Here is a 22,619-nt window from a genome sequence, read left to right on the forward strand (position 1 = left end):
TTTCTCCAAACGAAAGATTTCTTTATCCCTAAGCTTCCGAGCTCTCACACGGTAGGAAATAATGTCCCCCCGCAACACAGCTGTCTCCCAAAAAAGAGCAGGCTGTTGTTTGTGAATACCATTATGAAATTCGTAATCCTCCCACCATTCAGACATGTAAGCCTGGAACTTCTGATCTCCTACCAAATGTAAGGGATATCTCCAGAAACGATCTCCTCCTCTATCTGAGGGTCAATCAAGCAACAGCCAAATCAAGGCATGATCCGACACCTCATAAGGACCAATTTCTGCCTGAGAGACCTGAGAAAATAGGGGACCCGAGACAGATAATCTATACGAGATTGAGAAGCATGAGCTCTAGAGAGATGAATAAAGTCTCTTTCCGAAGAGTGCAAAACATGCCACACATCCACCAGATCCAAAGCACTGCAGAGCAATAACAGGGCACCACGACCTCCCACGGAGCTCCCCACACCCAGGTCCGACTGATCTAGCAAAGGGCCGAACACCAAATTAAAATCTCCTCCAAGGTCTATATTCCCACCCATGTAAGGGGTCAACTGAGCAATCAACCCTTGAAAGAAAGCTTTGTCAAAAACATTGCAGAGCACTAGGTGGCGACCGCTACTTCCACCGAGGTTAAGATATATCTACCCTCAGGGCCTACCACCGTAGACTTAGTCAGGACCTGTAACCCCTTCCGGAAGAGGATCATCACTCCCGCTTTCCGACCAACTGCAGGGGCTTCTACCAAAGACCCAACCCACCCTCTCTTAAATTTAGCATGTTCCCCTGAAGATAAATGTGTTTCCTGTAGGAAAGCTATATCTGCTTTACATCTCTGCAAAGCTTGTAACACCTTAGTTTATTTTACAAGGGAGGACTCCCCCCCCTACATTCCAAGAAATTATCCTAAGTGATCCCAAAGACCCCAAAATCACACATTATCAAAACATTCCTGTTCCAAAAACGATAAGGGATGCCCCCCCAGCCCCCGGGCACCCTCCCTCTACCCACCCAGTCGACTTCTCTGTCACACAACAAACCCACAGGTACCTCACACACACACACCCCATAACTGCCTCTACCCTTCCCCACCCTCCACCATTCTACTCCACCCCCTTGGAAATCTCCACATATCATCTGTGGAGTAAGATCTCGTGAGCTCCCTCCCCCGCACGCCAAAAAAAAAACATGCATACAGTAATCCCCCTATCACCCAAGTAGCCCCCCTTACTAATACAGGACTAACAAGTGTTAAATGCATGCACTAAGTCCATGGGGAGCACACAAGTCCCCCCAAAACCAGTCCCACATAAAGAAAACTGTATTGCCAACATAAGGACTTCTATAAACACTGAGCAACAGCTGTCATTCCTGGGAGGAAAGGAACATCCTCTTCTGCCAGATCAAAATCCACCCAGAGACTGTTCCATGAAGAAACAACACACATAGAAGGTTCACATCCTTAGGACTCTCAGCCCGTTTCTATAATGAATGTGTCTGGATATTTATAAACTCATCTGAGCAAAGAAAACTGTCACAGTCAGACATAAGCAGGCTCATTGTCTTCATGGCATCTTCCTCCACTGCTCCATCCGGCGGGTTTTACACAACACATGCATGCAAAAAAAGTCCATATATCACCAGCTTACCACACAATATCAGAGTACCAAAATTTCCCCCCATGTAAATTATAGCAGTTAAGCAAGTACATATCTAAATATTGCCGTCTTCTACACAGCAGGTCACGTCTGTTCCAGAATGCCCACTTCTTGTCGCACAAACTTTAAGGCCTCCGCCAAAGTAGTAAAGAATTTCTGTGTCCCCTTATACCAGATCTTTAAAACAAGCAGGATACAAAAGAGCGAATTGGACCTTTCTGCAGAATAGCAAATTGCAAATTTCTCGGAACGCCCGTCACCGCGTGGACACCCCAGCGGAAAAGTCCTGGAAGCAGCGAAATTGTGGAATTTTCATACTGCAATGGCCCTGTCTGCCGAAGTGCACGAAAGATGTCCTGTTTATGAGCAAAGTTTAGTACCTTTGAAGATCACCACCCGAGGGCGCGGGTCGTTGGTTTTTCCAGGCCCCAACCGATGGGCGCACGCCACCTGTAAAGGGCCCGCCGAAAGCTGTAACGTTAACACTTTAGGAAGCCAGCCTTCCAAAAACTCTCGCAGCTCTAATTCTTTCACCGACTCAGGGATCCCCACCATCCATATGTTACTCCTCCATGCCCAATTCTCGAGATCCTCCAGTTTGGCCTCCAACTGCTCCACTCTACGCTGCAGAGACTGTTGTGAATATTCAGTCGAGGGAGGCAGGAGCTCAGCACTGCGACAGCTTCACTCTAGCCAAGCATCACATGATCTTCCTATTCTTATGTTCTTAAAGGCATAGATTAGGCCCTGGCTTCATGAGATGGCAAAGACATCATGGGCAAGCTATGTGGTGATGGTCTGAGCAAGCAGAAGGGGCATTTCATGATTTCCGGTGAGGCAAAGAAATCCACAACCAGATAGCACCAGGTGAAAAGACACTATTCCACTGTACTGTCCAGGGACTACTCATGAGCATAGTGTCCGCTATCTGGTTGAAGCCACCAGATAGGTAAACTGCTTGCAGAAGTTGCTTGTATGGAGCTAGTTAGATGCCACCTTCTGGACATCTCTTGGCAAAAGTGAAAAGACCCCTACCCGTTCTAGTTTTGAGTCAGAACACTGACACCTTATCTGTGCAGATGAGTTCTCTTGTAGTAACAGTTCAGGCCAAAAAAGATTTTTAATAGGTTGACTATTATCTTGAGTGTTAGCATAGTATTTTTGTAAGTATTTTTGCACACAACATTAAGAATCCTCTGATCCTTCACTGCTATATCTGGTAGACTAACCCTGCACAGTTCATCCTGGGATGTACCGTGCAGTGTCAGGTATTGCTATTTTTCAAGATGCCAGCACAGAGACAAGAGCAAGTGGATATCGCTCCAGCCTACCCAACTAAATGGACCCCTCCATTTAGTCTAAATGACTATGAGGGTAATTTGTGAGGTCAGGGGCCAGGAGATCCAGAGGCCTTACATGGGTCACCAGGGATGTCTCTGGAGTCGGAGGATAAGGTGGTCTTGGGGGGGGGGGGGCCCAACTGGGTCACCAGGGACATTTTAGGGATTAGGAGTCCTAGGGGCCCACTTGGGCCATCAAAGACATGGATATCTGTAGTGTCCAGGGAGAAGGGTCTCTGCAAGACCTCTAGCTCACTGTAGCACAGACCCGTATACACGTGTTTGATGTGCTCTGCCCCTATTAGTGCACATTGTTAATGGTAGGCCATACTATTTTTTACTGCACTGGGGAGCTAAATTTCTTTGTTAGAACACCATGCACTATGCATTAGAACATGACTTACGCAAGCTTAATACACTGACTGCTGAACTGGGACAAAAAGACCTTATCAACCTTTAAACCACAATGTGGTCTCAGAGTGGCTTTAACATTGGAGGACAGACAATGTACTCCCTCATGCAAAAGGAAGACAGTCTGCTGTGTCTGAGGCCTCGCAATGGGACGGGGAAGATACAGATACCTCTTCAGTGAAGACAGGAGAAAGTTCGGGAAATGTGGAAGATACCGAAGTAGAGCTGGCTTTAGATCAGCAAGGATGAACGGATCCCCATGACATATGATTTCTCACAGCCTGGAGGCTAGAGAGGGGTCTGGTAAAACAAAATTTTTAGGTTCTGTTTGCTTTTGCAATGCTCAATGTTGAGAATTCTGGGAGGCAGAGGCACAAGATATATTGATTGACTGGGTGAAATGTTTGTGCTCTAACTGATATAAGAACTACATGCAGGCTGGGGGGAAGCAGGCAATTGGGGGAGGGTTAGTATAAACAGCAGGGGAGGGACATAAAGGGGTGGGGGTTAAGGGAAGAGAAGGAGGAGAGGGGGGTTAGTAATAAACACATATAGAAACTGATGCCGGGGGGGGGGGGGGGGGGGAGGGAACCAAGGAAGACATGTCGCCAGGCACAATCATAGATTATAGTCATGTATGTCCTTTGGACAATTTGAGATAGCCACGTGGAATGTAGGTGGCCTCAATAGCCTTAATAATCTAATAGATTTCAGGGAGGAGACTGGATTCTAGCACACTCCAGATGACTCTAAAAAAGAGGAGTAGCAATTTTGATTTGGAAACATGTACCCTTTGTAAACTATGCTTGGGGGGGGGGGGGGAGGAATACACAGGTTGATGGGAAAAGTAGATACTTGGAATGCAACATTAGTCAACCTGTATGTTCCTAATGGATTAAAGGATCATTTTTTCATACAGCATTAAAAGATACTCAACAGCATAAAGTGGGAGAGCCAATTATAGCAAGGGATATGAACTGTACATTAGGTAAGGCAGATAGATCATATGGTACAAGCAGAGAGGCTTATAGGGAAGGAAGAGAGATAAGAGAAATTCTGCATAGATACTCCACTAATATAAAAGAGGCAGCCATTCTCACAGTCACTGAAGCAGATAGGCTTTTACTAAATGCACCAATCATTTCTTAAGTAGCGAGAGTTATAAAAGACCTTCCCAAAGGTAAGGACTTTGGGGCCAGATGGGTTCCCTTGTGGTTATAATAAAAGTTTAGTAACTGGAATAGCCGACCCATTAGCTGATATGCTTAATAACATACTGTTGCAAAGGAATTTTAAAGAAACATGATGTTGGGACTGTAAATATTTAAGAAAAACCATGATTAGTGATGTCGTATTACTCTTGTTCTTCCTTTTTGCTTATTTTAACTTCTGGAAGAGTTATTAAACGTATTTTACTACAGACATTGTCCTAGTGATTAAAACAACAGAGTGGGAACTGACAGACCTGAACCCAAATCAGGACTCTCACACACTTTTGTTGTGACCCTGGGAAAATCACTATTTCATTGCGCCTTATGTATCAATTCTGCAAGCTTTCTGAAAAAGTTGTACATGTATACATAGGACAGATACGAGTTATGCTATCATTACTCCATACACAGCTAAATACAGAACAGAACAACAGAAAATAAGGACAGAAGATATTACCTTTGCAAATACTTTCATCGTATATCCCAGGTACTTCACTCTTGGGTCAATGGCAGCATAAGTGGCAAGCATTCTGGTGTTATGCTGTGCCTGGAAATACGTCACCATTGAGAAAACAAGATACACTTCATTCAGAAAGATTTTATAATTTGGACAGGAAAGAAAAAAAGTGAAAAATGATTTTGACTTTGAAAGAAACAGCATTAGTCAGCAACACACTTCTGTCAGTTATTCCTGGTAAGAAATGGCAGAAATAAGCAGCTTTCTCCAGCCAGTAAGATGGCTGATGTCAGTATGAAAATTATTATTTTTTTACAGCACTAATGAAGTTACAAGTGAGCACAGAACTAGTGGGTTTTATGGTTCAGTATTTTCTGCTTTGATTTGAGACCAATTCCTAATTTAAGAAGTAATTTCTTTAGCTGTTAGGGATGCCACTGGCGTTTGAATCTTCTTGATGATCCTGAAAAACGATGGACGTGAGAGAGAAGCTTCCAAGTACAGTATACATTCCAATGACAGCAAGCCAAAACGCTGCAAGAGTGTAGAAACTGAGGGAAATGCACACAATGGCTGACTACATAGTATTGCAACTACTAATTTGTCCTGAGAAAACAGTGGAAGCCTGCTGTGCATAAAAGACCTGAGGAATAGCATACAGAGAAAAAGGCAAAAGACAACAGGAAAAATATAACTCCTGGTCATAATTTTACACAGTTTTTAAAGCTGTAAGCCATAAAGTAGACTAAGTACTATTTCTAACAGTTTATGGCTAAGAAGAAAAAAAAAAGTTTGCTGAGGTCAGCTCATTTTCGAAGCACTTAGACATACATACATGGTACTTTGTGTGTTCAAGTGCTTTGAAAAGGAGCCCGTTGGTTAAACCACTACTTATCCTGGGGAGTGAGCTACAAGATTTGAATCTTCTCTTTGAGATCTGCCAGGTACTTCTAGTAACCCGAATTGGCCACAGTTAGAGACAGAATGCTGGGCTCAGCAAACTTTTTTTTCTTTCTTTTTAGCCATAAACTACTACCTATCTAATAATCTTTTATGGATTTTTCTTTTGGAAACTTAACCAAAACCCCTTTTATACCCAGCCATGCTAAAAGTATTGCCCACAATCCTATTTTTTCACCCAATTAATCTTATTTTCGCCCAATTAATTTATTTAAAATCTGCTACCTGTATGTTTCATGGAGTATCACCTAATCTTAGTACTATTTGAAAGGTTAAACAGCCATGCCCTATCAAGGGCAGGTTAACACTAGAGTCCCTACTGCGGACCCTCCATTTACTTTTTTTTTTCAAACCAACCTCCCTCCCCGCCGCCCCCACAAAGTTCTTTGTTTATGTCCTCCCCACACTTCTCGTTTCCAGAAGTAGTAGAGGGAAACTTCCAGGCACGGTAGTAGTAACATGTTGTGATTGAGCACGAGCATGGAGACTGTACTAGCCTTTGCTTCGGGTGATTTCAGAAGGTCTGAGAATTTGTCAAAGTCTATTTACCTTCCATTGCCTCTGCTACAAACCAGGGATGCCAAGGGTAGACTGCCAATGAGTGAAATTTATGGACAAAGTGTCTGAGGTACAAATTTAATCTCAATCTCAGAGCTTGTAGGTGGTCTGGTTTTGGAGATGCTACTTACATCAATATCTTGTCTAGTGTTATAAACTCCAACTTTCCAACCTTATTTTTTGGATTTCTCATATTTGAATTTAGACACTGAAAAGTACTATTAATTTTTTTTTCCACAACCCAATACGTTCACACATTTTATCAAATGTCTCACTCTAGCCCTCTCAAAAGTGTGCAATGAGCAAGCCAGAAATGAGTTAAATACAATAAGTAATCCTTACTTGCAGTTCATTCAAGTAATCTGGAATCAACTTTTTTTCTGTATCTTGAAGATGCTCTACATTTCCCTTTTATACTGGAATCTTTTGTAGATAACTTGATTCAAATCATGTGCTTTAAGAGAACATCTGCTTTCAATCCACAGACAAACTTGTCATCAAGTTTGTTTATGGAAAACCAGTGTAGTTTCTACAATTGAAAGTACTTACCAATGTATTGTACAAGCTGATATCTCCTTCCAAGCCGCTTTCTCGATGTTCAAACTTTACTATAGGCACTTTGGCAGTTGTTATAGGCAGAATATTTCTTAAACCTAACATAAAATATGCATATGCAAAACAGCTTACCACAATGCTACATATATAGATACTACTCCTGAGGGAATTCTGTGCCTATGTGCAATGCAAAATTTGCACAGAATTTTTATATTATGTGTACAGAATTTGGTGAGAGATCAGGAGGCTGAGCTATGAGAATAAAGGTAACAGCACGGGTACATGCCAGCCTCAAGAAAAGTTAGATTAAGGCAGCTGCTGCACTGTACCATCTTGCTGGAATGGAGGAGGAAGCAGGGAGGGAGGCAAAGAAAAAACTGGGGGCTGAGCCTAGTAGAGCTGTGAGCCTGGGAAAGCAGATTAGGAAGCGAGAAGGGGATGCTGGGGGAAAAACATTTTAGTCAGGACGGGGCAATGGGAGGCAGGGGAAGACGACAGTTGGAGAAAGGGTTGAGCACAAGGTTAGGGTACGGGAGAGAAAAAAAAAAAAGAAATGGAAGGGTTGAGCCTGGTAGGGAGGAAGAAAGTTGAAGCAGAGGTTTCGGTCCGGGGTGAGGAAAAGAGAGAGGTTGGGGAAACAGTGAGTGTACTAGGAATGGAAAGAGGAAAGATCAGGAGGTAGCATTATGAAACAAAGGTGAGAGAAAAGAGTTTTGAGGGGCTGAACTTGATGGGGCAGCAAATGAAAAAGAGAGAGAAAGAGAGCGAGAGAGAGAAGGAACACCAGCAAGTTGGGGATGGGATTCAAGCCAAGGGAGGGAGAATGTGAGTTGGGGTTGTGGGAAAAGTGGACAAGAAATCTAGCTGGGGGTTCAAACCTAAAGGTGAGGGGGCCAGTCCACATGATGCACTTTTACAGTTCTCTTGAGGAAACTATTTTAGGTGCATTTCACAACAAGCAACAGCAACTACACAAACATATATGTAGGAACTCTGAACAGGAGGGAAGGAGCAGTGGGTTGGTAGGAAAGCCAGGCCTCACTCCTCAAAGCCTTGGCAGAGTAGCAGTGACTGACAAACTTCTTCCTCCTGCAGCCATTAACGGTGTAAGAATGGGCATGGCTCTTGGATCCCACCAGACAGCACAGACCTGGCTGGGGCTCATGCTCCTCAATACTGCTCTACTGGACTTGGAGAAATTAGATCTTACCTACTAATTTGCTTTCCTAGAGTCTCTCCAGACCATTCTTGACGAATGAGTAATATGCACTTACTGAGCTGCCATGGAAGATGGAGGCCTTCTAAAAGGAGATCATCACCCTGGTGCAGCTGGAAGTAATCCTGTAGAAAGGACCAGCACACCAGGAGATGAAATATCCTCTTGAACCGAGAATGTGTCTCCAGGAGCTACTGCCCAGGAGGGAAGCATTAGGATGGCTGCTGTAGTTGGTGATTCGATTATTAGGTATGTAGATAGCTGGGTGGCTGGTGGACGTGAGGATCGCCTGATGCGAATATGGCGGACCTCACGAGTCACCAAGATAGGAGTTTAGATAGTGCTGGGGAGCAGCCGACTGTCTTGGTACACGTGGGTACCAATGACATAGGAAAATGTGGGACAGAGGTTCTGAAAGCCAAATTTAGGCTCTTAGGTAGAAAGCTCAAATCCAGAACCTCTAGGGTAGAAGTTTTTGAAGTGCTACCCGTTCCATGTGCAGGGCCCGAGACAGGCAGAGCTCTGGAGTCTCAATGCGTGGATGAGACGATGGTGCAGGGAGGAGGGTTTTAGATTTGTTAGGAACCGGGCAACATTCTGGGGAAGGGGGAGCCTATTCCGAAAGGATGGGCTCCACCTTAACCAGGGTGGAACTAGGCTGCTGGCATTGGCATTTAAAAAGGAGATACAGCAGCTTTTAAACTAGAACCTGAGGGAAGGCAGACAGTAGTTCAAAAACGCATGGTTTGGAACAAGGTATCTTTCAAAGATATCACCAAAACAGGGAAGATAAGATATCCCAATAGCGAGGTTGCAAAAGAGACCATAGTAGATCAGGAATCCTTAAATAAAAATCAGACAAAAGATTGCAAATTAACACTTTCAACCACTGAGCAAGATGTAAATAGGAACAGCAAACATAGCTTGAAATGTGTATATGTGAATGCCAGAAGCCTAAGAAATAAGATGGGAGAATTAGAATATATTGCACTAAATGAAAAAAATTAGATATAATAGGCATCTCTGAGACCTGGTGGAAGGACGATACCAGTGGGACCACTGTCATACCAGGGTACAAATTATATCGTAGTGATAGGGTGGATTGAATTGGTGGAGGAGTAGCATTGTATGTTAAGGACAGCCTTGAATCAAATAGATTGAAAATTCTGCAGGAAACAAAACACATCTTGAAATCCCTATGGATTGAAATTCCATGTGTAAAGGGAAAAAAGATAGAGTGCACCACCGTCCACCTAGCCAGGATGAACAGACTGATGTAGAAATGTTATCAGAAATTAGGGAGGCAAACAAACTAGGCAACACAATAATAATGCGTGATTTAAATTACCCCCATACTGACTGGGTAAATGTAACATTAGGGAATGCCAGGAAGGTAAAATCCCTTGAGGAAATCAGGGATGGCTTTATGGAGCAGTTGGTACAGGAGCCGACAAGAGAAGGAAAAATTCTAGACTTCAGTCCTTAGTGGAGCACATGATCTGGTGTGGGAGGTAATGGTGCTGGGGCCGCTTAATTACACTGATCATACATGGAGGGGCATAATCGAAAGGGGCACCCAAGTTTTCCTGAGGATGTCCTTGCAGGAAGTCCAGGCGAAGGGGCGGGGAAACCCGTATTATCGAAACAAGATGGGCATCCATCTTTCGTTTTCATAATACGGTCGGGGACGCCCAAATCAAGAAATGTAGGTCGACCTTAGAGATGGTCGTCCTCAGAAATGGTCGTCCCCGCTTTTCGGTGATAATGGAAACCAAGGACACCCATCTCAGAAACGACCAAATGCAAGCCAACATTCGTAGTGCACTGGTCCCCCTCACATGCCAGGACACCAACTGGGCACCCTAGGGGGCACTGCAGTGGACTTCAGAAATTGCTCCCAGGTGAATAGCTCCCTTATCTTGTGTGCTGAGCCCCCCAACCCCCCCCCAACTGTAGACCATTACCATAGCCCTAAAGGGTGAAGGGGGGCACCTAGATGTGGATACAGTGGGTTTCTGGTGGGTTTTGAAGGGCTCACATTTACCACCACAAGTGTAACAGGTAGGGGGGGGGCCTGGGTCCGCCTGCCTGAAATGCACTGCACCCACTAAGACTGCTCCAGGGACCTGCATACTGTTGTCATGGGTATGACATTTGAGGCTGGCAAAAAATATTTTAAAAGTTTATTTTGAGGGTGGGAGAGGGTTAGTGACCACTGGGGGAGTAAGGGGAGGTCCCGATTAGTGTCGAAAGATGGGCGCCCTTCTCTTTCGAAAATAAGCCTGATAGGAAATCCAATACGTTAGTGTTTAACTTTCAAAAAGGAGACTATGATAACATGAGAAGAATGGTGGGGGGGGGGGGGGGGGGGGGGAACCTTACAGGAGTGGCTGCGAAGCTCAAAAATTTACATCAGGGGTGGATGCTGTTCAAAAATACCATCCTAGAAGCCCAGGCCAAATATATTCCATATATTAAAAAACAAGGAAGAAAAACCAAACGACAAACAGAATGGTTAAAAAGTGAGGTGAAGGAAGCTATTAGAGCTAAAATAAAATCCTTCAGAAAATGGAAGAAGGAACAGACTGATAATAATAAGAAACAGCATAAGGAATGTCGTCAAATGCAAAGCACTGATTAGGAAGGCAAAGAGGGACTTTGATAAAAAGATTGCATTGTAGGCAAAAACACATAGTAAAAAATTTTTTTAGGTATATTAAAAGCAAGAAGCTGGCCAAAGAATCAGTTGGACAGCTAGATGACCGAGTAAAAGGGGCAATCAGGGAAGACAAAGCCATAGTGAAGAGATTAAATTAATTCTTTACTTTGGTCTTCACCAAGGAAGATTTGGGAGAGATATTGGTGCCAGAAATGGTATTCAAAGCTGATAAGTCAGAGAAACTGAAAAAAATCTCTATAAACCTGGAGGATGTAATGGGGCAATATGACAAATTCAAGAGTAGCAAATCGCCTGGACGGGATGGTATTCAACCCAGAGTACTGATAGAATTGAAAAATGAACTTGCGAAACTATTGTTAGTAATATGTAATTTATCTTTTAAATCGAGCATGGTACCGGAAGATTGGAGAGTGGCCAATTTAACGCCAATTTTTAAAAAAAGTTCCCAAGGAGATCCGGGGAAATTATAGACCGGTGTGCCTGATGTCCGTGCTGGGCAAAATGGTAGAGACTATTATAAAGAACAAAATTACTGAGCATATACGAAAGCATGGATTAATGAGACAAAGTCAACATGGATTTAGTAAAAGGAAATCTTGCCTCACCAACCTACTACATTTCTTTGTAGGGGTGAACAAACACAAAGAACATCACCAAGGGCCTTAAAAAGAGGGACACAGTTCTTTAATTATAAACCTTTGTGAAACAGTAGAGCAAGGTTCTTCTCGGAGGCTTGGACAAGGTCATGAAGGCATCTGAGAGAAAAGCAAAGCCCAATTCCAAATTAATGATACCTGAGGATGACACCGTTGGATAATCTAGCAGCTGCTCAGCCCACCAAAAGCAGGCACGAGCCACGTAACCACCACAGATGGCAGTTTGTAATGCCAAAGCTGAGACCTCAAAGGATTGCTTAAGGATCTTTAAGGGCTGCCCCACCCTCTACTGGAATTGCCGTCTTCTTGGTTACTGTCATCAGCAGAGCACCCATCTTAGGAACCAGAAAGGACTCCAGGGTCCACTAGAGAGAGCTGCTGGAGTTCAGTCACTGCACCACAAATGAGTAAAGGAGAATCCGGAGTCTGCCACTCGCTCTCCATCAGCTCCCTCAAATCCTCATGATAAGGAAAGGTCTGGGACAGCTAGCACACCCTCTTTAAAAGAAGGTCACCCTTTCTGATCACCAGAGGGGGATCCTCTGACAGCTTCAGGGCCTGCAGGACCTTCACCAACAATATTGCAATTCCTGGTGTCTAAAACGACACACGATGGAGGGAGCCTCCCCCATAAGGACCTGAGGCTTGTCCAGGGGATCGGCGTCCCAGTGTCACCCCCCCCCCCTACAATATGCGTCCTCCTCCAGCGGAGGCTCTGAGCTGAGGGAAAGAAAATTCTCCAAATCCTCCCCATGAGACAGACGGGCATTTTGGCCCAAAGGGCCACTTCAGAAGTCCTAAGAGATTCCTCAGGGGCCTTGGGAGCTGGAAGGTCTCCCACAGAAAACCCACCTTCAGGCAAAAGGCCTGATGCAAGGAGGACGACAAATTTGGGGGGGGGGGGGGGGGGGAGAGAAGGAGATCATGGAAGCATCATGCCTTGTGAGCACTGGTGGCCCCTATCTCAATTCTAGCCCCTGAGCGCACTGGCTTAACATGGTGGATGTTCCTGCCAAAACCATGTCCCCCTCAACAAATGTCCATGGAGCATTGTCCCCTGATGCAACCTCCTTATGCAGCAGGGAAGACTTACCCACACCACCAGGGCAACTGATTCCGGGTTGGTGCTCACCTCCAGTGCCACCGCAAGACCACTGTGCACCAAGAACACTCAGCGTTCCGAACAGGCTGCACACCAGCGCGCCTTCTCAGGCTGGAAGGCCATGCCGTAGCGGTGTCCTACCATGAGTTTTCTACCCAAAACACACACTCAGTAGCTGCAACTGGCTCTGTGCATCTATTTTTTTTTTTTGATAGCACTGCTCTCTGCAATCCATGGGTCCGCCTCAAGGTACTCCTCCCAGGTCAGGCGGGGGACAAAGCTGAGGCATAGCACTCACAACAGGACGGCAGTGAAAGGAGAGGGGGGAAGGACCGGAGACTGGAGTGTGCACTCCAAAGGTGCAGGGGCCCAAAACCGAGGCAAAGTTCTAGTGGTTGGTTTGTTTTTGTTTTAGTTAATAGGATTTGCTAAGATAAACCTCTGGTTAATAGGGTTTGCTAAAACAAACCTCTGTTCCAGGTCACCCCGAAGGAGCGAAGAGACTTTTTTTTTTTTTTTTTTTTAAATTGAGGTCAAAACGACATTCCCAACAAATTGGCCGCAGGGCTGCACAGCTCACCTACCTCTGCAGGAAGGCTGAGAAATACTGAGGAGGTCAAGGCTGCACAGTCCCTTATACAGGTGTCACTACTAAATAGTTCTCAGTCTCCCTCTGCTGGTAGGAGTGCATATTACCCACTCGTCGGCAATGGTCTGGAGAAGACGATAAGGAAGGGGAGGAGATACAAAAAGTATCTCTTTCGAACCTGTCTTACAGAAACACATTCATCAGGCACCCCCACCTCTCTAGTTACCCTACCCTACATAACCCTCTCACTCAGCTTCCCACTCCATTCTACTTCATGTATACCAAGTCCCACCCCCACCCCCTTACCACAACCATAAACACATTAGTGACACACTCCTCAAAGACACAAATATACATGCCACCACTTTGGTCACCCTACAGAAATACTTCATCACACCGCACCTTATCAGGTCACACACAAACAAGTCTGAATCTGCCAATGGTGAAAAGAGAAGAAAGCTATTGTGTCATACTGTGTGCACTTTTCATCTTATATTTTTAATTAATTACTACTCAAAGACAATGATAAGTTACTTACCTGTAACAGACGTTCTCTGTAGACAGCAGGATCAATCAGGCACACAAGTAGATAACATCATCTGACAGTGCCAAGTAAGAACAGCTCTGAACTCAAAACTAGTTTAAAATTCTGAGAATGAACAGCCTTGCTTTGTGCAACAGAGCCCTCAGTCTCCTTAAGGAGACAAGTGAGATTATGTGCTTGTTTAGTCCTGTTATCACAGAGAAGATCCTCAACAAGCAGGACTGAATCAGGCACACAAGTGGGTGACTCCCAAGTTCAGGTGCTCCAATTTCTTAGATACGTATCTCGGTGTTGAAGTGACAGAGTTGAACAGGTCAGTTCTAGTAAAATCGACTGCACTGTCTCCGACAAGTCCAGGCAAAAGTGTGACGTGAAAGTATGGAGTGAGGACCAAATAAGCAGATTTCAAGACAGCTATAGAGGCTCTAATTTGATGAGGCTTGGCTGTGCTGATTAAGGGGATACCAGTCTGATCATAACAGAACTGAATACAGAATGCTTGCAAATTACCTAGTGTATGCTTCACCTTTGGAATACAAGGTATATTTTCAAAGCACTTAGCCTTCCAAAGTTCCATAGGTTTCTATGGAACTTTGGAAGGCTAAGTGCTTTGAAAATATGCTGTTGAGGTTGAAAGAAAAAGAAAACAGTGTAGACTTTCTGAGAGACTGTGCCCTTTAAGATATTACTACTGTTTACAGTTCAGAGTATGGTGGGTCTACCCAGGTCAGTGATTATGAGGATTAAGACACGTAGAAACAGAGAAAATGACAGCAGATTAAAAGAAAAACAAATCACCATACAGCAGCACTTGTCAATCTTTTTGTAGCCATGACCCTATGATCATGGCCAAATAAAATTCTGTGACCCCCAGAAGAGCAGAATAATGATGCCCCTATGGAGAAGCTCACCAAGATTGTGACCCTAAATGTAGGCTTTGTGACCACAGTTTGGGAATATCTGCTCATCAGCCCAACTACTCAGTTTTACAATCCCTTCCTTTCCTTCAGAGATCCCCCATGCTTGTCCCATGCTTTCTTGAATTCTTATATAGTCCTTGTGTCAATCATCTTTGCTGGGAGGCTTTTCCAGGCATTATCACTACCCTTTCTGTAAAGAAATATTTTCCCAAGTCTATCCCCTTTCCCCTTAATCCTATGATCCCTCATTCCAGAGCTTCCTTATAATTGAGATGCCCAGGTCCTGTGCGTTTTTATACCACAGAGATATTTAAAATGTTTCTATCATATCTCTCCACTCCTGTCTTTCTTCCAAAGTAAACATGCTACATAAAGTCTGCATCCTGTTTATATCACTTTGAACACATAGTCTGCAAAAACTGAAATCAGTACTTTAAATTAAGTGTCACTAGCAATTACAAATAAATACTATCACTTCCTTTTTTCCTCTACACCCAAGCGTCCTCCTTTTGGTCACCTTAAGATCATCACATACGATCACCTCAGGTCTCGCTCTTCTTTCACGCACATGGCTTGAAGTGAAGCAGACAGATGTATTGTGGAAGACAAGGGCCAAGATTCCATTGAAACTCAGGGTCCCATTAAGGCCTATTCATCATGAAGCACACATGAGGGACTATATTCACTTGCTCTGTATTCAGAAGTGCTCCTACAAAGGAAATCCTCTTTTTATTCAGGAAAGCTGACCTGTCTTTGACAGGAAGATGAGAAATTGAAGCTGTAAGGCTCTGTCATCCTTTGGGAAACAACTAGATCCAGTAATGGGATTGTTAGAAGCAAACCTGTCAAGGAATGGAAAAACCAGGTTGTCTTGCTTGCGTATGTGGGCTGTCACAATTACAAGACCATTAGAAAACAGTCTGGGTGTTGAGGAAGTTTAGATGGGAGGACTTTGTATTGATCATTTTTACAGGGTGACATGAACGTATCATCTATATTTGGAATGAATTGGTATATAAGGATCCTTGAGATGAAGTGAATACAGTCAGTTCCCCACTGGTTAAGTGTGTGTGGAGGGTGGGGGGGTGGGGGGGAGATGGACAGTTTATTCTTAACTTTCCTTGAGGAGAAAAATGTTGACTTCACCAAGATCCAAGATGAGACAAAGTCCCTCTGACTTTTTTCAAGGATGAAGTATTCAGAATAGAACCCCTGATTCTTCTGACAATCACACAAGTTCTATTATATTGGCTCACAGCAATAGACAGACCTTGTCCTGAAGAAGTTGGGATTAGAACTGTAATAGGCAAGACCAAATGAAACACAGAATCATAGAAAAATGTAGGCTGATGAAGATCCTATGACCTATCCAGTCTGCCCATCCATGCCATCTACTCTCCCTATAAGTCCCTTAGAGATCCTATGTACTTGTCTCAAGCTCTGTTGAATTCAGATACTGTTTTCATCTCCACCACTTCCACCGGGAGGCTGCTCCATGAATTCACCATCCTTTCAGTGAAGTAATTCTCAGGATACTTCTGAGTCTATGCCCCTCATTCTAGAGTTTCCTTTCAGTTGAAAGAGACTCACCTCCTATGCATTTATGCCAGATGTGTCTAACATATCTCCCCTCTCCCTTTCTTCCAAAGTATACATATTGATATCTCCAAGTCTGTCCCCACACCCTTTATGATGAAGACCACTCTGGACCAACTCCATCCTGTTTCAAGGTGCGGCCTCCAGAATTGTAAATATTCTAAATGAAGTTTCACCAGTCTTATACAGGGGCATCATCTCCTCCTTTTTTCCTACTTGCCATTTCTCTCCATATGCACCCAAGCATCCTTCTAGCTTTCACCGTCACCTTTTCTACCCGTTTGGCCACTTTATCATCATCAACTACAATCATACCGAAGTTCCACTCTTTCATGCCCAGATAGGAGAGGAAGAGGATGTCTGAACATGTAGTATGCCAGAAAAAGCTCTGTACAGAATAGTCTGTGGTAAACTGGATAGGTCACCATGAACTAAGGGTCAGTCAGTTTTAAGGTTTTTCTGCACCAGAATTGCAAAGATTATGGTGCTGAAGTATACTCTACCTTTTTGCATTTTGAGGTGATGCCATGATTATGATCTCCTGTACAGAAATGATGGCACTTTGCGACTGCTTTTGAACCATGCAGTTTATAAGGCTCCTCTTACTAGGAGCACCTCAACAGCAATGCAGGATGTCTGTACTTTTGGTCAAGAAATTGCAGCTGAAACAGGTGCTCTCTCTGAAGACTTAATGCTGCCATGTCTCAGTAGGACTTTTGAAACCACTATGTGAGGGGATGGATGCAACACAAAGAGAAGGACCTGCTGGACTACTCTAAATATTTTTCCTTCCTTTCTAAGAGTAGCTCCTCTAGCTCATGAAGGACATGAAGCAGATTTAGGCGACTCTTCAGGGCATGTGGTACAGCACTGAACCCAAACAAATGGTACAACGTCTGTTGGTCTTATTACTAGCTATCTTTCTCCTGCAGATTGGACAGGGTCTGAAGTCTGGCCTTCCCTGTGCCATTGTCCCCCAGTGTCAAGAACAGAAAAAAAATATTTTTTTTTGTAAGAAAAAGACTACAAACTAAAATAAAATATGAAAAACAATGGAAGAACAAGAGAAGACTAAAGAAAAAGTTGGTAGAGTTTTGTTTCAGCATCTGAGTGGGACCACAAAACTGAGAAGACAAAGGGCCTGCTATGCGTGAGAAAGGCTGTGCAAACTCCAAACTTTGCACTAGTTCTGAGCTCTGGGAGACCTGTTCCTGAGGCCATCAGATGATCTTCACTCTCTTGTGAGTCTGAGTCAGTTTGCCACTAGAGAAATATTTTATTTTTACAAATAAAGCATGTAAAACTAAGATACTATGCAGTAGTTCTGAGCTTTTGGAGACCTGTTCTTTCCTGAGGCCATCAGATCATGTCACTCTCTTGTGAGTCTGAGTCAGTTCTGCTTGTCGATAATTTTATTTTTACAAATAAAGCATGCAAAACTGTAAGATACTGTGCACAGAATTCTCTCAGGAGAAAAAAAAACAGATACACGCAAACATCACATCATCAACACAAACAGAAAACATACCTGGATGCTTCTTAAGAACTTTTGCCAAACCTTCAATTATTTCCTTACAATTTAATTTCTAACATAAAAAAAGAAAATGACAAAGTGCTTCATATCAGTCCCTCATTCTTTTCCAAACCACAAAAGCCATAAACCATTCTATGATTGCATTTTATCTCACTAAGACCAAAAAACAGAATTAGCTGCAAATATTTCAAATTGGTAGTTCAGATACAATTCCATTCAGGACAAAACTGGCCACTCCACAGATTAACCCGTGCATGGAAAACAGTGTAACTGATATTTCAATAAAACCCCTTAAGTTTGTACTTTGTCAATTTTCAAATATTAATTTCATGTAAGCAACAAGTAAAATATCACATTTTGCTTGTGAACCTTTATTTCTGTGTATTCAAGTGGACTAACACAGCAACTGCACTATTTTATGTAAACAATCTAGTCCAAAGTACAGTTTTATTCTGTTGCCACTGCTCACAAGGTTGAAGGCAACTAGTCCCTAACTTCATGCACACAACCTATCAGGGGGAAACAGCCTCAATAAAGCTTCACCTGCTCTTCGTAATTTTTAATATAGAGCAAGAAACAAGTGGATCCACACTCCTTCCATTTAGACATTTAAAAATAATATAGGAAATTGCAAACTGGGTCAAGGCGCACCCGGCCTCAGCAACCTCCCTCTGAACGTTGTAATCACTGAATGCTTACAGACTATATAAGAAACAGGGTGTGAGCAGAGGTGCTTCCTGAGTTTGTCTGCTGGACTGAAAGCAATTGAAATTTTGCTTTTATGTCTTGACTTCATCTAAGACAGTGGTACTCAAACCAGTTCTTGGTGCCCCCTCCTCTGCTTTTCAGCCAGCTGGGTTTTCAGGTTTTCTAACAAAATATGAAGGAGATGTGTATGCATGTACCACCTCCCAAGATATAAAAATATATCTTATGCATATCCTGAAAATTCAATTGGCTAGGCCAGGCCCCCTCCTCTCTCTGAACATATTGGCACACTGCTGACCTATGGTAAGAATTAATCCACTGAAAATACAGCCTCTATACCTACCATGCAATGTGCAATATTTCAGAAGTGGGCATGGTAACTGCATAACACTGTTTAAAGAAAGTACATGAGGGAAAAAAAATCCCACATTAAAATGTACCGCTTTGAAGCTCAAAAGAGTAGAATTCCTTAGCATTGGTGGTCTACTCGTTGGACATTACATTCTGCCACACTGCTCTATCACAAAAACTGCTCAGCTTGTTTACTGCCTACAGTAGCAAGCTTCAAGGCACTTTCACAACGTAATTCTAGGTTTCCACACCATTGCCACACTCCACGGCACCTAAGACACAACCGTAAATTACATCGCACACCGCATATGACTGATTTTGAAAATGGTGCGTGCAAGCTTCAGAAAGCAGATTCCAGTGCTGTGATGCTCCTGAGGGTTAAGTGGCGCTGGCACTGAATTTAAGCAATAGCTTGGAAGTGAAATTTACTTAAAGCTGGTACTGTTTAATTTGAGCAGTTGAAACTGTTCTGCTGTGGTAAATGAAGCTGCCAAAAGTACACCGGTACAGGACCCAATGCAGTTTTAAGAAGCAGGCCAGTACAAGATTCCAATTTGGGCCATCATTTTAAAGTGGACCTTCATCCTACTTAGCTCAGAGTAAACGTTTACTAACACAACAGTACTACACACCTTTGGACAGAAGCTGAAAATTTCTTTTAAACAGCTTTTTCACAATTCAGTGCTTGGTGAACTCCAAGATGTGCTCTCCTGTGATTCTTCAACTCAAGCAGTACATCAGAGAATCATGGTCTCCCAACAAAGATGAAAAAGGTGTAAAGCCCAGCCTGAAAATGGCCCCCAAATTATCAGAGAAAATAACTTATACATCTTAAAATTACTTTCTCTTTCTACGACATAATTTTGTTGCTCTACATCTGTGGATATCATGTCAGGCTGAGATGACAATTTAAACAGTGCCGAGTACAATATGAGTGCAGTGTGTTCTTTATACAAAGCCTTAAGCCCCACCTCTGCATTTTCATGGCCTTCCAAAGTCATGCAGATGTCGAGATCGCTGTCACGGAATCCAAATCCATTTTTTGAAGAGCCAAACAAACACAGTCTGGCCTTCTCTGGTTGAAAAAAAAAAACAGGCAAAAAGAAAAGTGTCAGGTTAGTGTAAAACTCAATTAAATCACATCCTCTTCTTGGCTTTTATCGTAAGCCAGGAGAATTTTATTGGGTAACTTTCATTGTAGATCTATTTGTACTTTATTATTATTATTAATATTTAAAGCAATTTAACTAGGCAAGAGAGCCTCCTGCCTGATCGCTTATGTTCAGTGGCACTAAACTGCCCCTGCACAGGTCGGTTAGTGCTGAGGTGGTCCTGGCCAGAGCCAGTACTTAACTGGTTAGTGTCAATATTCAAACCACTAACCAGTTAAGTAAACAGCTTGAAGTTAAGACAGGAAAAATGCATCCTAATTTTAGCTACCAAGTTAACCAGATACTGGTCTGAAATAATGGCCAGTGCCTGTTTAATTTCCAGGTAGCTGCATCAAGGCTTCTGGTCCCTTCCCCCCCCCCCCCCCCCCCCCAATGACAGAAGACCCCTGACTTCAAGACTGCTGCTAGAGGTTGTGATAGCCATTCCGAGTCAGAAGCCACAATGGGCAGGAGTGAGCGAGTACTGCTCCTGCTTATAGGCCCTAAAAGGTAGGCCTAGTGTCCTACAGGGACAGGAGGGGAGACATGGAGGTGGTGAGGGCACTTGCTTCCCTTATGCAAGTCCCGGTCAATATTCAGCTGGGGTCCTCCTAAGCGTCATATGGGTCCCAGCTGAATATTGGCCAAGATCCACGTTAAGACCCAAAAACCAGCACATGCCAGCATGGTCCCGGCTATTCAGTGCTGGTTCCCAGACATGGCCCACAGCATTGAATAATTCTGTCCACGGTGGTCAGTGTTCAAAAAAAAAATTTTTTTAAATAAAAATCAATGACCACTGCTAGCTGAATACTGACCAAATTACTACTATATGCTCGATATCTTGCCTTTCTGTGGTACAACCAAAGTGGTTTACATATTATATAAAGGTACTTTCTCTGTCCCTTGTGGTCTCACAATCAAAGTTTTTTCACCTGGGCCAGTGAAGGGTTAAGTGACTTGCCTAGGTTTACAAGGAGATGCTTGATGCCTGCCCTGGGCATAGCATATTACTGTCGGTAAATTTGCCTGCAACAGGGCCGGTACAAGGGCTTCTGGCGAACCTATAAATAAGTGCCCTTATTAATATTAATTGTAGGTCACACACACCTCTCTTCTCAAAGTACCTTTATTAACTCTGCTTTTTTAATTAAATAGTAGCATCGCACAACAAATAGAGGGTTTACAAAAGATTACAACCACTTAGCTTTTTGTGCTCCCGAGAGGAAATATGATAGATGTTTAAATATCTCAAGAGCATTAACATACAGGAAGTGAGCCTTTCTCAAATGAAGGAAAGTTCTGGAATGAGAGGGCATATGATGAAGTTAAGAGGGAACAGGCTTAGGAGTAATCTAAGAAAGTATTATTTCACAGCAAGGGTGGTGGAAGTGTGGAATGGCCTCCCGGTGGAGGTTGTGGAGTCGAGGATTGTGTCAGAATTTAAAAAGGCATGGGATAAGCACATGGGATCGCTTAGGAAAAGGAAGTTAGGGGTTACAGAGGATGGGCAGACTGGATGGGCCATTTGGCCTTTATCTGCTGTCATGTTTCTCTGTTTCTATATCGACATAAAAATATGAAATAAAAATGGAGTATCACTAAAACAGCTTAATATTTGAAAGGTATTAATCCGCAAACGAATCTTTTCCGGAGATGGGAAGGCGGTAGAACAAGAGGACATGAAATGAGATTGAAGGGGGGCAGACTCAGGGAAGATGTCAGGAAGTATTTTTTCACGGAGAGGGTGGTGGACGCTTGGAATGCCCTCCCGCGGGAGGTGGTGGAGATGAAAACGGAGTTCAAACATGCGTGGGATATGCATAAAGGAATCCTGTGCAGAAGGAATGGATCCTCAGAAGCTTAGCTGAAATTGGGTGGCGGAGCAGGTGGGGGGAAGAGGGGTTGGTGGTTGGGAGGCTAGGATAGGGGAGGGCAGACTTATACGGTCTGTACCAGAGCCGGTGATGGGAGGCGGGACTGGTGGTTGGGAGGCGGGAAATACTGCTGGGCAGACTTATACGGTCTGTGCCCTGAAAAAGACAGGTACAAATTCAAGGTAAGGTATACACATATGAGTTTATCTTGGGCAGACTGGATGGACCGTGCAGGTCTTTTTCTGCCGTCATCTACTATGTTACTATGTAAAACAGCTTAAAAAATTATTGTAACTGGTAGCAAAAGCAGTTAACTCTGTCTTCTGTGCTCATTCTACTACACTGTTCTATACAATACAGATGGCCAAATTTCAGTGAGGATATCCTGTTCTTGAAGGGTTCATCTTAACTGTTGTTGTAATCTGCCTTGCAAAGCCTGGTGTTATAAAGATGGAATATATTGAAATTAAATGGGAGTAAAATTAAAATCTCATTTCACTGGGGCATATGGACTCACATCTTCATCTGTTTTGTAGAAG

The 22,619-nt window shown here is 43.4% G+C and overlaps 1 protein-coding gene across 2 annotated transcripts in view; it reads right to left on the reverse strand.

Annotated features, from left to right (window-relative positions):
* The window catches only part of TUT4 (terminal uridylyl transferase 4), a 192,421-nt gene that overhangs the window by 57,857 nt on the left and 111,945 nt on the right, over positions 1–22,619 (reverse strand). For both annotated transcript variants that reach the window (XM_030205458.1, XM_030205457.1), the window contains exons 16-19: positions 20,024–20,127; positions 17,988–18,045; positions 7,151–7,254; positions 5,084–5,173 (exon numbers count right to left, since the gene is read on the reverse strand). In XM_030205458.1, coding sequence (XP_030061318.1) covers positions 5,084–5,173; positions 7,151–7,254; positions 17,988–18,045; positions 20,024–20,127 — 356 coding nt within the window. The remainder of the gene's footprint in view (positions 1–5,083; positions 5,174–7,150; positions 7,255–17,987; positions 18,046–20,023; positions 20,128–22,619) is intronic.

This window comes from Microcaecilia unicolor, chromosome 6 (assembly GCF_901765095.1).
Source record: "Microcaecilia unicolor chromosome 6, aMicUni1.1, whole genome shotgun sequence".
NCBI classification, from domain to species: domain Eukaryota; kingdom Metazoa; phylum Chordata; class Amphibia; order Gymnophiona; family Siphonopidae; genus Microcaecilia; species Microcaecilia unicolor.